At 34.3% G+C, this 18781-nt stretch overlaps 1 protein-coding gene across 1 annotated transcript; it reads right to left on the minus strand.

Annotated features, from left to right (window-relative positions):
- On the minus strand, positions 1-2699 carry LOC105320842 (uncharacterized). Its single transcript, XM_011418955.4, has 4 exons — positions 2520-2699; positions 1661-1778; positions 695-758; positions 1-341 (listed from the first exon to the last, which is right to left on the minus strand). The coding sequence occupies exons 1-4, from the start codon at positions 2565-2567 to the stop codon at positions 230-232; spliced, it is 342 nt and encodes a 113-aa protein (XP_011417257.1). The 5' UTR covers positions 2568-2699; the 3' UTR covers positions 1-229.
- Positions 2700-18781: the final 16082 nt, after the last annotated feature.

An 18781-nucleotide genomic window follows, 5' to 3' on the forward strand; every position in this document is an offset into this window, starting at 1 on the left:
TTAAGTTTTCTTAATACAAGAAGTTTATTTTTCTTCACACACAATGTACAATGAATATACATGCATACATAAACCGTCTTAATTCACTGTATATAAATCATAATCCAGTGCACTTGGTATGATAATAAATCCATCACACCTTATAGTTGTCTGCATCCAAACTTTCAAATCACTTTATCCATAGTCATCATTAAAAAACAAGGTTTTAAAATAGAATTACATGTCAAAGTTAGTCTGAATCATCCAGCTGAATTGATCCTTCTGTATATAACACTTCATTATTTTTGATTTTTTGAACATATTTCCTGTAACGATCATAATCTCTGTAACCCAAATATAATCTGCAAATGAAAAAAAATTAACTGATAACTTTGAACAAAATATGGTGAGTAGTGTGGATGCATGTTTTGTATGCATTTTCTAGCAGAAGCAATTGTAGAATTATGTGAAAATAAATACTATTACATTAATTCTCATTTTGGCACTGAAGTACCATTGATAATTACCACTTTATATGGTATATCTTTTATGTGAAAAATAAGCATTTTACAACATGTACAATGTGACTAGGAAAAAACTAAATGCAAAAGACGGAACTTTTTTGTAAGGCTGCTCCAATACATATTAAGTACTTATGTTGGTTTGATACTATGTTATGATTTTATTCAAACATCTATTCTAATGATAGACTTACGACGTTCCAAAGTAAGTGCCCACAAATGAAATGCTTCCAACTAATACTCCTTTTCGCAAGTTACCTGAGAAGAAAAAAAAATTCTGCTAAGTTCAAACACAAAAATTCAAAAACACAGCAAATAACCACTTAAGGTTAGGTTTGTGGTTACAGGGAGATAACTCACACATTTTCATCATGATGTAACACCATCTACCCTTTATTTTAGCTATGACATCAAAATTTATATGATGTCATAATTGATTTCAGGTTTTTTTTTATTTTGCGGGGATTTGCAGTTTCAATGAAAAAAAACCCAGGACACAAGCGTTATATCAATTTCTACAAAAACAAAGTCCGCATCATATGGTTTTGAATAGTGTTTTAGAACCATCAGATTAAACAAATTTTACAATACGTTTTTCCTGAAATCGGTGGACTTGAAAAGGTTTCAAATAAGAAGTTTTCGTTTACATAATAGTAGTCCAAATTTAAGATTTTTGTTGCATTTTATTCTGTTTTTAGATAGTTCATCAGAAATTAATAAAAGTGAATCATGATATAAATAGTGACATTATTTTTGAACATTTTAAGTATAAATAACCCCCATAATAGTGACATATAAAATATACATATTTTACGGAATTGTTTACATTTCATCAACATGAAAATTGGAAATCATGAACTTTGACCTCTTGTAGTTATGAAACGGGACGGGCAAAATCATTTCAATTTCACGAGAAAGAAGACTTTAGTAAAGTGAACAAAATGGTTTGTAACTTTGGTATAACTTCTTAAAAATGCAAGCGGCAAACCTTACCTTAAATTGTTAACAAAAATTTGGACTTGTATACTTTTTCATTTAATAGTTGTGAAAGAGCAAACAACTTTTAAAAGTTAGCCTTAGGACATACTGTTATTACTGGTATTTTAAATGTATAGTTAATAGTAAAAACATTTGTAATTTGACTTATTTATCTATCTTACTTGTATAAAGAAAATATCCCATTGATGACGAAAACAATGCTATTAAGGAATTTCGTAAAGAAACTCTCATATAGGGAATCGTGTTGGCATCAATTCCAAAGATGACCACTCTTTTTCTCTGAAAAAAATCACCAAAACTTCTCAATTAGTATTTTGATTAATGATATTCACTTAATGCTGCTTGGCAGTAACAAATATTACTAATACAAGCAATATGAGTTCATCCTCTTAGTACCAACTGACCAAGACATGCATATGATATACTGAGTGCAGCTTGCCGGTAGAGATGCCGGCAAGCACTGCAAACTCTAACGACAACACATGGGTGAAGAGAAAATTCAAACTATTGCTCCCTTTTCTGTTGACAGATCCATACCAACTATTGTTGGGAACATTGTTACTTCGAAGAAAATTGTTGGGTGATATCTGCTCTACTAACATGATGCCACAATGGCTAGCCTGAGCATGTGACCGAAAGCATAATGAATTAATAGAAAAGCTGATCCAACTGACTCTTTCATGATAACTGGAGTACTGCTCTTTTGCAAGGCAAATTTTTATACTGTCTGAAGTTTTAGTAAGTAAATAATTAAATGACGTAAATGAAATAATTGAAGTTATGTCACTGGTGTAATTTTGCCCTGCAAAAGAGCAGTACTGCAGTTAGCGTGAAGGGCTCTCCTTTGCCTGTTTACAACGAATCTGATAGTGAATATGTGATCATGTTATTGGCTTATGCTGCGCTCGTCCCAAAAGCTTTATCATAAATAACATTACTACACTATACAGAAAACATTTCATAAAATGTCTATTTACGTAACCGCAGTGTTGTAAGAGACATGTCTCTGGAATAACAAACCTTTGTGTTTTTCTCTCCTTCATGGACAACGGACGCAACCTCCGACATTTTCAACAACAAAAAACTTCAACTAATCAGTGTGGTTTACATTTGACTGCTTGACGATTTGAAGGTAAAAGTCGTATGAAACTAGAGAGACAGTAAGTCACAGTTCACATTGAAAACACAAACAGGAAAATACGAGAATGCTGGAGAAAACGTACCCAGGAGAAAACGTACCCAGGAGAAAACGTACCCAATTTATAGGGTACGTTTTCTCCAGGAGAAAACGTACCCGGGTACGTTTTCTCCAAGAGAAAACGTACCCTATGAAAATAATAAATAATGGTTTTCATAAATATTCTTAAATGAAACAAAATAAAATATACAATGAACATTTGTATCATTTGTTGTTGTTGTTCTTAAATGCATGTAACATTGAACAGTCAATTTGCTTCCGACGCCACTGACATGTATAATATGTGGAAAGTGAATATTTCTACCTCCTGCGCGGGTAGGCAATAAAAAAAAAAGAATCCAAAATTAATTTTTTTAATCAAGTACTTAAATTATTAAGACAATATTTTGTAACATACACATACACGAACGTGGCCTGAGCAGTTTAATTAGTCGACAAATAATACACCATAAACGAAACCGTTAAATAATAGGTTTTTATTGTTGCTTAAAAATATTTGTTTGATTCATATATATGGAAACTACTACGAGATGTAACATTGAACAGTCAATTTGCTTCCGACGCCACTGACATGTATAATGTGTGGAAAGTGAATATTTCTACCTCCTGCGCGGGGAAGCAATACATAATATTACATAATAATAAATTAACTACTCATGTATTTAATTAATTATCATTATAATTAAAATCAGGGGATCTCGCATAGAGAAACTCAAACTGGTAAGGCTACCGATAAATGGATAATTAGAAGAAGTAGACTGATAACACTTTATGACAGGTAATTATTTCGTCCTAAAATAAAAGTTGCTACAATTATTATAAAGATATTATTCATAGAATGCATTAAAAGTAGCATTTGAAAGTTATTTAATATGTCCATCCCCTTTAAAATTATAAAGTATTAAATTCATATATCTATAAAACTCTTACATTTCTGTATATTTATTAAGCAAATAGTATTTAAAAGTATTAAAAACTATTAAGTAGTATAATTATGATTTTCATAGGGTACGTTTTCTCTTGGAGAAAACGTACCCGGGTACGTTTTCTCCAAGAGAAAACGTACCCTAGAGATTGGGTACGTTTTCTCCTGGGTACGTTTTCTCTTGGGTACGTTTTCTCCTGATACCAAATACGATACCTATGTAAAAAGAAAAGCCAACACGTGTCAACCAGAGGTATCCGGTAAATTAGAATGCTGGAAAAAAGGGATCGGGGAGGGGGTTGGGTTAAGCTATAATATATAAATATCTTTATTAAACTTCTTTTCTTTTTTTGTATGTACATGGTATATTCATGCTATATGTTCATAGCAATAATGAAACAATTAGGCATTCAGACCTTGTATATACGTCCCTGGCGAAACAGAGACGCCACTGATCACAGGGGCTTGGTTGTTGGATAGTGAATTTCCTAATTATTTGTTCCCCAAGAAAAAAATGATTAAAATTGGTAATCTTATGTGTATTTCTGTGTATTGCAATAAATAAATTCACTGAAATCCCCCGTTTCAGTCATGTTAAAAAAGTGTATTCAATGTACATTAAAAAAAGTAAAGGGACGACACTCGCCATCTTGGATTTATAGGGGGTCCTCGTTTCAAGCTATGTTTTAAACAAGTTCTTCCGTTTCTCCAGCGATTTCTGACGAGATCTAGGTTGGAAAATGTTAAAATGACTTATTCCTATCGTCTGACTACATCTGTACGCTGCATAATAAACACATCGTTCCAAAATGTACTAGATACTCGCCAAACTTATCGAAAGCAACGGAAGTTGATGCAAACTCTCCATGTAATCACTGAGGAGATCCGAAAGCATTGGATAAACCAAGAGGATAACTTTTCGCGGAATTTTTGCTCTCTCTAGATTTATCATACATTTTCGGAACATCTCAGTGATTATATGGAGAATTTACGTCACTCAAAAGTAAACTTCCGTTGCTTTCGATAAGTTTGGCAAGTATCTAGTACATTTCGGAACGATGTGTTTATTATGCAGCGTACAGATGTAGTCAGACGATAGGAATAAGTCATTTTAACATTTTCCAACCTAGATCTCGTCAGAAATCGCTGGAGAAACGGAAGAACTTGTTTAAAACATAGCTTGAAACGAGGACCCCCTATAAATCCAAGATGCCTTTACTTTTTTTAATGTACATTGAATACACTTTTTTAACATGACTGAAACGGGGGATTTCAGTGAATTTATTTATTGCAATACACAGAAATACACATAAGATTACCAATTTTAATCATTTTTTTCTTGGGGAACAAATAATTAGGAAATTCACTATCCAACAACCAAGCCCCTGTGCCACTGATTACTAATAATTACTAATAATAAAAAACAAGAGTGTGAAAGTAAACCGGGTTTTCTGTAATGTGAACAGTACCCATAATCAATTTGTCGACTCTGTATGTAATATTTAGAAATTAAAATGGAGTTTAACAGCTGGTATTTTTTGCATAAATGCAGATAGCACAAATGCCCACTGGGTTTAGTCGTAAAATACAATTTCAAATTTAAATTCTTATTTTCTACTTGATACTGTTTTATCAGAATCCGGGATGGTTCGCACCTATTCTGTTTCGCGCCGAGATGATTCGCACCCTCCTCGAAGCAAAACATCTTAATGTTCTAAGCTATTTTTCTCGTGTTATTATTGCTCTATAATTGATTATCATATATGGCAAAAATACAGTATTTAAAGTTTCCCAGTGCAGCAATTCTGTAACCCAGTTACAAACGAAACCAGACAAACATAATATATTTAATTACCATTCCTAATTCAAACTTCAACCATGCTTGGAATTCTGTATATACTTACTAACCCAGTCTCTATACTAATTTCTGGTCTGAAACAGGGTTACAAGGGTTACGACGTTAACAGATCCTTGTTTCTATACTAAGATATATTCTGAAACAGGGTTACAATTGTTACGAGGGTAACAGACCTGTCATGTTGTAAATTTTGTATTTACACACACCCAGTAAATTCAAAACTTTTAAAGCTACTTGCATACAATTTTCACTGTACATTTTTATATCAAGTCATGTATTTTAAACATTTTATTAGTATTAGTTCTATATATAGTGGCGTAGCTTTCATTGAAGCACGTACTGAAAATATTATAAATTGAACACAAATGAATATAAATAAAATTGGTAACAAATTTGAATAATTTCAAAACGCAGTTTTAGTGTAATGAGACGAGTGAAAACTCGTATCAGGTCAACCATGCTTTCTACGAGACTTTCAAGTCTCTCGGTACTACATGTATGCGTACAAACAGTGGTCTATAGACATAAAAGTCATTGACTTTTTTGCATTAAAGAAAAGACGAATACTGGGCTTCCTCTTTGATAAAGATAATTAAAGTTATACAATACATTTTGTCATGTACAAATGTTTTTTTTTTATTTCTTTGTTTCGTGAAATGAAAAAAAAACATTTATTGGCTTAAATCTAAAGAAATTAACAATACTAAATTACATATACGCTGCATAATTTTTAAAGAAAAATATCGCATAAAAAGCTTGAATTTTGCATCAAAAATATATTTAAAATTAAAGAAAAATGTATATAGGAGAAATTAAAAAACCTATCGATACTAATTGCGAAAATGCGTCAGCTTCTACCCTGGACCATTGAGGGCCTCAGGGCGGCCCCCAAACCCCCTGCCCTGCTGTGGCTGTGGCACAGTGCTTCCATATTCATCCACCCTAAGCTACGCCACTGATATATCAATATTATAATCATTTATAGCAGGTGATATACCTTTTCTTTTATAGAATTTGAGCTCGGTATAAAATGTTTTTTATTTATTTTCTTTAGTACATTCTTACATGTAGGATCTCTTGCATAATAAATGTGGTTAAATTAACTAGGTAATCTAATAGAAGAACACCTTCAATCTTTGGCATGCCCCCTTTTTCGGTACTGTGTAAATTTAGTTTTTTTATTTGTCGGAATAGAGTTTCTCACTTCTCCCGTTAATAAAAGATGACACTTATTGGGCAATCCCACATGTCCTGTAATGTTTGTCAAAATTATTGTATATCTTGTTCTTCTAAAGTTCAATGTTTTCAAAAAGTTATCTCTCTTAATCATATAATTGTCCTTCCTTTCATTATCTAGAGTTATCCTTCATTTGTAATTTAGAGCTATTTTACCTGTTTATCCATTTCCTGTTGACTCCTTGTGTGACCCACACATGGACATTCTCACGTTTGTCATTTCAAGTATCTATGCTGCCACACACTGTAAGTTAACCTGCATTTTGATGTATTTCTTGCGCGAATATTCATTGCATATGTACCTGTTTTGTTTGAAATATTTATATTTGCAATATGAAGAAAATGAGCCATTCTCTCTAAAAAGTAAGGAACACCGTTACTGTCATAATTATTATATTAAAAGAAAATTACGTTTGTAACATTTTTTATGGAAACCCAATTTGTGTCAAAACATTATATTTTGGATATCATATTTAATTTGAATTTTTTATCTTTACACTTTTTGATAACCAAATTTCATAATAAGTGTTTGTTGCCTTTATGTACATTGTTAATGATTTGTAGAATATATGAGTAATTCATATTTTGTATCTTGTTTCAGTTTTTTACCACTATGATACAATAAACGATGCACCTTTATTGTGTTTGGTTAAACTATCTGCAAGCCAAGGCAGAATATGTCCATTTCATAACCTTCGATCTTCATCTGTTATTTGTGGGAATATCAAGGTGAGAGCTTGTTAAACGTTATTGCCAAGGGCCATGTAGTATTCCTTTTCGAAACCTCTGATTATGCAATTTTTACTTAACCTTTCGGACAAAGACATCGAATTAAGATAAGGTCACATGTTAAAGATTCCAGAATTTGATTGATCATTTAATAAAGCAGTCGGAATTAGAATTAGCGTTTGGGACCGCATCTTTCATTCTATTGCGGGTTCCCAAACATATGTATCGACAACTCTAATTCCGACTTGCGTTCTTCTATAATTCAGTGCACAAAGACACCCTATCCGTTGCACATCAATCGCTAATTCCCCACTTAGCGAATTCAAAGCTCGAACAAAAGCTATTCCCCAAAGAACAAAAACTCACATCACAACTAACTTCATTTACTTACTGGTGGAGAGTCTACAAGACACCGGAACCTCAACCTCAATGAGACCTGATAACCATGCAGGAGTTCAGATGAGGGCCATGTCGGAACAGAATGGTATGTTATCTTCACAAACGACTGGAAGATCCAGTACACCGGAACCTCAACCTCAATGAGACCTGATAACCATACAGGAGTTCAGACAAGGGCCATGTCGGAATAGAATGATATGTCATCTTCACAAACGGCTGGAGGTTCCAGTTCTTTAACGGCAACAACTTCAACAGGGCCCTCAGCCAGTAGCAACAGGGGCGCATATGTCCACAGGACAAAGACCAGCCCCACCTGCCCCACAAGCAACTGCAGCAGTAACCGCCATGCCGCTTAAAGTCTCTGTCCATTTGGCGCCATACAATGGAGTATCTTCAGTAGTGCAGTGGTGGATGAACTTTATTACATACATTGAACTGTTCCAGATGACAAATGACCAGACGCTTAATATTCTACCTTTTTATTTTACAGAACCAGTCAAGCACTGGTTTTACCAGCTACAGTTGACCACAAGAGCTTCCCTAACAAATTTTAAACAAGCTTTCTTTGCTAGATATAGGAAAAACGGAAGAAGACCTTGACCTTGATGACATCAAACAAGGTATTGATGAAGACCTAGATTTACATATTTTTAGATTTCAGCAGACAGCATCCGACAATTACTGAGGCGGAATTAACTAAAAAGGCTGTCAAGGGACTACGACAAGCACTTCGGGGCCATGTCAACATGCGAGAGCCAAAGACAATGGCGGACCTACGTCTGGAAGCAAGGCTGGTGGAACGTGATATCAGCATGTCCAACCCGATGGGAGAGGACGTCACGGCCACCATCCAAGCATCTGTCAGTAGTTCTATGGCCTCCATGCAACAGCTGATGACGCCTGTTGCAACAATGGAACCGAACCCCTCCAACCGAGTCCCCCACCGCCCACCCCAACAAAAGCAGCAACAGCCTGTGAATCAACATGATAGCAGGAGAGAAAAAAAGAGAGTGTGCCTTGGATGTGGTGAGTCCTGTATTTCAAAATCTCATGGTAGAGCTAGAAACAAAAAATGTTACTCTTGCGGCAAAGAGGGTCACCGTCAATGTGTATGTAAGAATTACTTATTACGTAAAGCCTTAGGTTTAGAGCAATAGGAACTCGAGCCTGCTTGAGGTTTTTCCAAGAATGGGCACATTGGTAGATGCAAAAACTTTCAGAATTATAGTGCTACCAGTAAATCTCAGAGAAAAAAATACTAAAGAACAAGATAAAAGCGATTGTGCCTCTGTAAATTTTACACAGAGAATTGAAAATAATACTGTTCAAATTTCAGTTAACAAAGCAAAAACATTTGCTTTGATCGATACGGGGGCAAGCATTTCACGTGTCAGCCAGTCAATTATTAACAAAACAGATTTTTCAAATTCCAAATTAGAATCACCTGATTTTTTATTTATAAAAGGTTTAACAGGGCAAAAACTTAAAGTCTTTAGTTCTTTCCTTCTTTAGTTCTTTTCTTAGAAAATTAGTTCTACCAATATCATTCTCAGGTCATGTCTATGAACTCCCTGTGCATATTATTAAAGATCTTCATTATTCTTCGTTCTTGGTGTGGACTTGGGTATAGTCCACTAATGCATTTTCCATAGGCGGTAATGTCAACGTTATGGTTCATAGCTCCGGCCCTAATTTTCGTTCAGCAACGAGGGACCTCTTGAATGAAAGCTCATCAAATTGTCTCTTTCCTGTTAAAATTTCGTGGTTTGAAGTCAGATTCGTTTTCCGGCAAAATGTGTCTGTATTGAAAAACTCTGAAAATGAAAGTAAAAGTAGGGAATTTCTCAGTTTTGGAAAGGGTGTACATCAAACAATTTCAATTCTTTTCTTCAAATGATAATTCAATTTTGACACTTGTTTTAAAAATTGCAAATCCTCTTTTCTGACATGTGTCAAGCATTCTGATTTAAAATGTCCCAATAAATGTATATACACTCTGCAAGTATAGGGACTATTTTGCTTAAAGGCACTACTTTGTTGTCCTACCGATTCTAAAAATAGTTAGAGGGATATACCCACTTGATGGAAACTAACAAAGTTGTAGTTGATTTTGCTACTACTAAAACCTTGTCTATTAACAGTGACAATGCTAAACCTATTGTCTGCTGAATGGAAACAAATGCTGCGTATGCTAGGGCTTCAAAATTCTTCAAAGTTCCATCAAATTCAGAAAGTGTGCTTGAAGTTAGCAGGAGAAAAACAAATCATATAATGCTTTTAGAACCATCCAAAAATCTCTCCTCATTACAATTAAGTGCTGCAAAATCCCTAGTTCATATCAAAAACTTAAGGGGGTATTTGAAAGTTCTCAATCCCACAGGCAAAGATATTTCAATTCCTCAAAACAAAGTTTTGGCTGTTGTTTCAGAAATTGACTCAAAATCAATAAACAATTTCAATGCTGGTTTCAAATATTCAAACGTCTAAAAATGAGAATACTAAGGATGACATTTCATTTTACATGACAAATTCCAAACTCACTTCAAAACAGAAAACCCGATTGACCAATTTTCTAAAAAGCAATAGGGACATTTTTGCTAAAGATCTTTCAGAATTAGGAGAGACAACATAGTAGGTTTTCAGCAGACTTCGTGATGCAAACCTCAAGCTCAATCCTGACAAGTGTGACCTTGGTAATAATGAAATAAAGTATATTGGCTTTATGTTTAGTGCTGATGGTGTAGTGGTTGACAAAGAGAGAATACAAGCTGTTAAAGACTACCCAATTCCAAAAACTAAACAGGACATTAGATTTTTTCTTGGGATGGCAAATTAATATAGGAAATTTATACCAAACTATTCAAAATTGGCTTCACCTTTGTCCTCACTCCTTAAAAAGGATGCAAAATTTGAGTGGTCTGAACTTTGTCAAAGTTCAATCAAGCAAGCTTTAACTTCTACTCCCGCCCTTGCTTACCCCAATACAGAGAAACCTTTCATTCTGACCTGTGATGCTTCAGATTATGCAATTGGTTATACTCTATCACAGATAACTGCAATAAAGAACATGTGATTGCATATGGAGGTAAGTCACTAACGAATGAGGAAAGAAAATGGTCCACAACAGACAAGGAGTGCTACGCAGTATTGAAAGGTATAGAACATTATCATACTTATCTTGCAAATACCAAATTTACAGTTGTGACCGACCACAGATCGCTTGTTTGGCTAATGACAGCAAAACATAATGCTAGACTTTAGAGATGGTTACTTTGCCTACAGGAGTACAATTTTTAAATCATTCACAGACCAGGTAAGTCAAACATTGTATCAGCTCCAAGTCGCAGACATTATGAGGAAAATGACACTACACAGGTATGTGAAGTCAAATTAGATTCTCATAAAGACATGCAAGAAAATCCTGAAATGGCAATGGTTACATTGTATTACAAATAAGAACCTGTATATGAGGTAAGTGCCTTTAATGCTGAACAGCTTCAAACAACAGTAGATGACTCACAGACTCTCTCAAAATTACAAGGTGAGTGTCCAGATTTTCCTGATATCATGAAGTACCTTAACGACCAAACCCTTCCTGAAGAAAAGAAACTTCATGATGTCATTGTTTCTGAATCTAAACATTTTAGTCTGGTAGATGGAGTACTTTACCATTGGTACCAACGTGGATGCAAAAAGGTTCCAAAGGAAATGTCATTTATAAAAAAGGTAGCGTTGCCTACCCCACTCAGATTAGATGCTCTTATGTCTTATCATGACAGTCTTGCTGGCGGAGGACACTTAAGCTTTTAAGAGCAACAAATCATTCTGCAAAACCCCCAATGACTAACATGCCCCTTGTTACTAAGTTTGAGCGATGGCATGTTGATATTCTTGGCCCTATCACAAAAAAACTAGAGGTACTGTGAGCAAGCTCACAATTTATACCCCCCGCTAAGAAAAAAATCATAACTCATGCATTTTTTCTATTATTGAAAATATTGGTTGAATCTATTTCACCGTCCATTTTCTATAAATAACAACTGCTCTATTTTTTAAAGCTGTTAATGCTAATATGAGTACACAAACCAATTTCTATTCTTTACATTCCATTTTAGTTCAAGTTAACTGTTACTGCACGAGGACATATGCATCCTTATGTTAACAAATTCCATATGTCAAGCAGCCATTTAATATAAACATTTTGAATTATTGGTATACTGAGCCCGATTTCTTTTTAAAACAATGACCTTGAACTTCCTCAATTGACCTAGGGTCAAGATCATGACATACCTTCAGGTTATAAGCAATCTTGATGTGAATTAGGAACTTCCAATATTTGTCCATTAGAAAGATATGGACTGAACATGGATTTTGCACTTTTCTGCCAGTGGCCTTGGTCTTGCCCAAATGACCTTGGGTCAAGGTCATGACACACCATTAGCTCATAAGCAATCTCTGTGTGAAGTAAGAACTTCCAATGTTTCTCCATTAAAAAGATACGGACCGGACACGAAATTTTTCTGCGTGACCTTGACCTTGCCCAAATGACCTTGAGTCTAGGTCATGACACACCCTTAGTTCATTAGCAATCTTTGTGTGAAGTAAGAACTTCCAATGTTTCTCCATAAGAAAGATACGGACCAGACACGAATTTTGCTCTTTTTTTTCTTGACCTTGCCCGAATGACCTTGGTTCAAAATCATGACACACTCTTAGGTCATAAGCAATCTTTGTGTGAAGTAAGAACTTCCAATGTTTCTCCATAAGAAAGATATGGACCGGACACGAATTGAACAGACAGACAGACAGACAGACAAGGTGATTCCTATATACCCCCCAAACTTCGTTTGCGGGGGGGGGGGGGGGGTATAAATATAGGTTTTCAGTATATTCTTTTGTGTGTTGATGATCACACCCGTTGGACAGAAGCTCTCCCTTTAAAGACAATGGATTCAAGGGAAATTGCAGGTATTTTGTATGCAGAAATCTTTTGCATATATGGTAGCCCTAGAATTCTTGTTTCTGATAGAGGTAAAAATTTTCTGTCAAAATTAGTTTCTGCTCTATGTGAAATCATTTGACATAACCAGGCACAAAACATCTTGTTATCATCCACAAACTAACTCTGCTTGTGAAAGACAAAACAGTGTCATTGCACAGTCTTTAAGAGCATTTTGTGAATCTCACCCTGAAAAATGGCCCAAATATTTGCCTAGTGTTATCATGGCTTTCAGAAAATTTCCTTGCAATCAGTCTTCAGAATTTGCACCCTTTTACCTTATGTTTGGTGATGATATGCAGTTACCATTTGACACATCGGTCATTCCAAAAGAATCATTAGCTCCTGATGCCAAACAATATTTAAAACACATTTTAGAAAATCTCAAAGACAGTCAAGAAGTGTCTAGTGAGAACGAAAAACACTTTCAGCAAAGAAACAAAGCAAGATATGATCAAAAACAACAAAATTCCAGATTTTCAAATTGGCGATAAAGTTCTGATGAAAATTCATAAAGTTCCAAAAGATGTTTCTCGAAAACTCTATGACAAATCAGACGGACCATTCATCATTTCAGAAAAGGGACCAAATTACACTTACAAGCTCATCAGGGTTTCTAATATGCGTCCTCTAAAATCTCTAATCAATGCTGCTAACATCCGTCCGTACTATGATCCTGATGTCAACGAGCAGACCTTATTTATACCAATCGGCCAAACCTACCTGCTACCCCCTTAGACTCCCATGGTAATGATCAATCTCAACAAATTGCTTTGCCCTCGGCTCTAAATCACCCATGCCCCAAACACAAAGACGCAAACCAGTTTCCGATCAGACTTATGTTTTCAACCGTATTAGAAAAGGTCGGTTCAGAAATGGGCAAAGAGAGTTCAGAATTGAATGGGAAAATGGAGAGAACTTGGGAACCAGATTTTGTGTTTTCTGATGATATGTTAAGAGACATTAACAGAGAGTATATACTCTCAAGGGAACAAAAAGGAAGTACATTTTTTAGAACTCTAACTTGCTTATTGTTAGATTCTGGTCATTTATTCAACTACTATATGACTTTCACTATGAATGATGTTGATATTCTAGCCAGTCACATCAACTCACTCACCAAATTCTCAAATAACATGGTTAATACACTTCACCAGCATGCAGCCCATATTTCTTCCTGTATGAAAGTGATGGATCAGCGTACAACTAATTTGATGAGAGGTATTCAAACCAACTATCAACAAATTACAAGACTAACAAACCTTTTTAATACCACTTTTTCTGAATTTCAGAAATCTTTTTCTAACATTTATACTGTTATTGCAGATCAAGTTCATAAAAGTAGTTCAATCATAAATTCTTTGACAATTCCGCAAAATGCGATTGAAAGCTTAGTTCAAGGAAATTTACACCATTTTTGATTCAGGACACAGTTTTGGCTCAAAACTCTTCAGCAAATTGAAAGAAAGTTATCAAAATCTTATACTCAGTTCTTCTTAATTAAGAAACATCCAGCGAAATATTACAAATCTTCTGATTTTCTGTATGTTAGACAAGGGTCATCTCTTTTTATCACCATTAAATTTCCAATTTCCTCACACAGGTACCCATTAAAACTTTATAAAGTCATTTCCTTGCCTGTCCCTATTAACAGCACTTCAACTCATGCATCTCAACTTCTGGACACCCCAGACTATTTGGCTGTCACTAGTTATCATCATAAATATGCAACGTTTTCAACTGCACAACTGTCTGATTGCACCAGAAACCCACCTTATATTATTTGTTCCTCGAATATCCCTTTAACACCTGTAACAGTCCCAAACTGCATGATGGCACTTTTCTCAAATTACAAACACCAAACTAAAGACTTGTGCAACTTTCGCTTTGTTCCTAGTATTCTGAAGTCTGACATGGTTAAACTAACATACACCTCCATCTAATTATAAGTGTACAATGTCAAAAGTCTAAAATTGATTGCCAAGATTACAAGAAAAACCACAAGTGGTTGTAAATTTTGCATTTATGATTTACATTGTAAGTGTTCATTACTGTCAGAAAACCTTGTTTTTACACAAAAACTGGTAGATTGTCAAAAGCATATCAAAAATGTATTTATTTCATATCCAGCCAATTTAGCTCTACTTCAGGAATTTTTCAATAAGTCAAGATTGATGTCAATTTTAGGAGATACTGTACCCTGTATCATACTGAATCAATTGTACCACAATTTCAAATCTATAATCACACCTAGTAAGTTAATGAAGTTAGTTGTGATGCGAGTTTTTCTGTCCTTTGGGGAATAGCTTTTGTTCTAGCTTTGAATTCGCTTAGTGGGGAATTAGCGATTAATGTGCAAGGGACAGGGTGTCTTTGTGCACTGAATGATAGAAGAACGCAAGTCGGAATGAGAGTTGTTGATACATATATTTGGGAAACCCGCAATTGAATGAAATGCGGTCCCAGGCGCTAATTCTAATTAACCAAAAACTAATTCTAATCTTATGATTAAACGACCAATCAAATTCAGGAATCGTTAACATGTGACCTTATCTTAATTCGATGTCTTTGTACGAAAGATTAAGTAAAAAAAATTGCATAATCTGATTGCATAATCTGGGGTTTCGAAAAGGAAACCTAAATGATCTTCGGCTATAACGTTTAACAAGATCCCACAAATAAACAGATACGAAGCAAAATTTGGAGATCAAAGGTTATGAAATGGACATGTGGGATTACTCAATTAGTGTCATGTTTCGTTAACGGGAGAAGTGAGAAAATCTATTCCGATAAATAAAAAAATTAAATTTACACAGTACCGAAAAAGGGGACATGCCAAACAAGGTGTTTTTCTATTAGATTACCTAGTTAATTTAACCACATTTATTATGCAAGAGATATCCTACATGTAAGAATGTACTAAAGAATATAAATGAACATCATTTTATACCGAGCTCAAATTCTATTAAAGAAAAGGTATACTACTTGTTAAAAATGATTTTAATATTGATATATAGTACTAATACTAATACAATGTTTAAAATACATGACTTGATATAAAAATGAACAGTGAAAATTGTATGCAAGTAGCTTTAAAAGTTTTGAATTTATTGGGTGGGTGTAAATACAAATTTACAACATGACAACTCCACCCTTCTCCAAATGGCTTTAGACCACTCTTTGTAAAACAACAGTTGCTAACTTTCTGATTTTGCAAAATAAAAAGATGCAAGCAAAAATTGCACAACAAGCAATGATCATTGTAACATACAACATCGCTGATTCTGTGTCTAGCCAGTCAAAATCTATAACAATATCACTAAGTTGTCATGTTGTAAATTTTGTATTTACACCCACCTAGTAAATTCAAAATTTACGACATGACAGACCCTTGTTTCTATGCACATCTATGTTCTGAAACAGGGTTACGAGGGTAACAGACCCTTGTTTTTATATAAGCTATGTTCTGAAACAGGGTTACAATGGTTACGAGGATAAGATACTCTTGTTTCTATATACAGCTATGTTCTGAAACAAGGTTTCAAGGGTTACGAGGGTAACAGACTCTGTTTCTATGTACAGCTATGTTCTGAAAAAGGATTACGAGGGTAACATACTCTTTATTGTGTCTATATACCGCTATGTTTTGAAACAGGGTTACGAACACACAAATGAAAGATGTTATAAATATTAGAGAGGGCTGGAGTTGAAAATCGACTTTTTTTCTATAGAAATCAAATATAGAAATATAAATTCTTAACGAACTGTGCCTATTTTTTTTCTTCTGAGGACAAAGCAACATTGCTGTGTCTGATATAATTGCCATTTTAAAGAACACTCATGGGGCAGAAATAATCAAATCAGGGAGGATTATGGGAAAAGTCCGGAAGGTTGCAAAAATCCCCATGGGGGTCCTAACAAAAAACTCAGTTATTTGTCCTATATCAATTAATTCCTAACAGAGATTCAATGTTTGCTTTAAAGATTGATATATTACGTCATGGTCAGCTTGTAATTTAAATGAGATACACAAACCGTACCATAATATAAAGCAGTTTTAGTTTTCCTTAGGATGATCTTATAAGTAGTGTACATTGCAGTTTCATGCATTTGTTCTTATAATGAGCTCCTTCAGAGGAATTGGTTGATTATAATTTTGAGATTTTTCATACAACTCATCGATATTGCACATTTTTTGACTAAAAGCATAGCGTGTACAAATCATTGATATCCATTTTTTTGTTTTTGTAGAATCTGATGATGAAGCCGAAGAAACTGGAGTAATGGAAGCAACCTTCCCGGAGATTGAGGCCAATGGTAACATGATTTAAAATTATAATGGTTGGTTACAACCAAGTTATTTTTATTTGATTCATGACTTAAAAAACCTAATTGTTCAGTTATCTAGTATGGTACTCTGTTCAGAATAGACACAAGTTTCTCCATCTTAGTAAAGAGGGCTGGATAGTAGTGGCCATTTTTAGGTTATAGATACCTTCTTATAAAGAGGAGCTCTCAGTATGATATATGGCATAGCATTATTTGACTTTTTTAAACTTTTCTCAATACATGTATTAGTTTAGGGTCATAATTTTCACGAGTGAGAGTTTAAGGCAGATCTGATGGTTAATTTGTTCACCATCAAGTCTCCTTAATGTGCAGCTCTGTTTTTGACTAAAAACGTAGCGTGTACAAATCATTGATATCCAATTTTTTATGATATAGTAGATGATGAAGCCGAAAAATGCAGTAAAGGAAGCAACCTTCCCGGATATTGAGGCCAATGGTAACATAATTTGAAATTACAATTATACATGTATTGTATTATTATGGTTTATTAGATAATTATATTATGCATTTATTCACATCAAATTTTAAACTCTACATTAGGTTACTTGCAACCAAAATAGATTTTGTACTTTTTCGTAAAAATATACAAAAAAAATTCGTATAAAAAATTAAGGGCTTATAACTTTCTTTGAACAACGCAATCTTGCTTCAGAAATGATACACTAACGATCCATAAAATAACATTTTGGTGTTGCATTTTACCTTCACACGAAATTTTTCGCGTTAAATAGGTGACAACAACACTACCAGACATCTCCAATGGAGTGCTTCTGGGGAATTGACAGGTGACAGTAAATCCTTCTGGTAGTTCGTCCATCTTTGAGATACACTAAAATTCCTCATGCAGGTGACGGTGTCCGGATGTATACTAGTGTTCTTCGGAATCGCACCAGACTTTTTCACATAATCAACAGCACTAAACTAGTATAGATCAGCTGATAACGTTCAGTTTTGTATCTGTTGCGGACCAGACACGGGTTCATTTATGATTCAGTGTGATGAATTTCGCAATTGGTGTCATGGTTTTTGCGTCAAAATAACTAAAGATTTCGCGGATTAGCATTCCATCTGTGCCCTGAGTGCGAACAATAAGTGCCAGTGATACCTGAAATATCAGTGAGGTATAATTTGTAAATACATGAGGCCATCATTAAAAATATCTATGTTTCCCCTAACTCGACCCTTAATTTTGAAGTTGGGTCGGTAGGTAGGTAAATAATTTTTTTTCTGTCAATTGAAAAATACATTATAAATTAAAAATGAAAAAAATCAATCAATTCTTTAATTAATTACAAAACTAAAAAAAATATGACCAGTTGTAAAACAAATTGTTATACTTGTACTAATGGAATGTAAAAAAAAATTAGTAACGAATTCAGAATTTGATATTGTCTATCTAAAATTTATACATGTTTCATTCAATGATTAGTTGTGCACGAGTAGATTCATTATCATTTGTAAGTTGATGTACATGTTAACCTATATTTAAATATCATATTTTAGGCTGTTTAAAATTAATTCTACGTTTAACGTAACATGAAAATTTAAAACCTACGAGGGAGGGAGGAAAAAAATAAACAAACAACAA

Source organism: Magallana gigas, chromosome 6 (assembly GCF_963853765.1).
Source record: "Magallana gigas chromosome 6, xbMagGiga1.1, whole genome shotgun sequence".
Classification (NCBI taxonomy): Eukaryota; Metazoa; Mollusca; class Bivalvia; order Ostreida; family Ostreidae; genus Magallana; species Magallana gigas.

Bases quoted from the DNA above. Each gene is read 5' to 3' on its own strand.
- LOC105320842 (XM_011418955.4), bottom strand. From the start codon at position 2,567: ATGTCGGAGGTTGCGTCCGTTGTCCATGAAGGAGAGAAAAACACAAAG. The intron at 1,779-2,519 runs GTTTGTTATTCC...GATTTTTTTCAG, and splicing joins AAGGAGAGAAAAACACAAAG to AGAAAAAGAGTGGTCATCTT. The intron at 759-1,660 runs GTAAGATAGATA...TTTTCTTCTCAG, and splicing joins GGGATATTTTCTTTATACAA to GTAACTTGCGAAAAGGAGTA.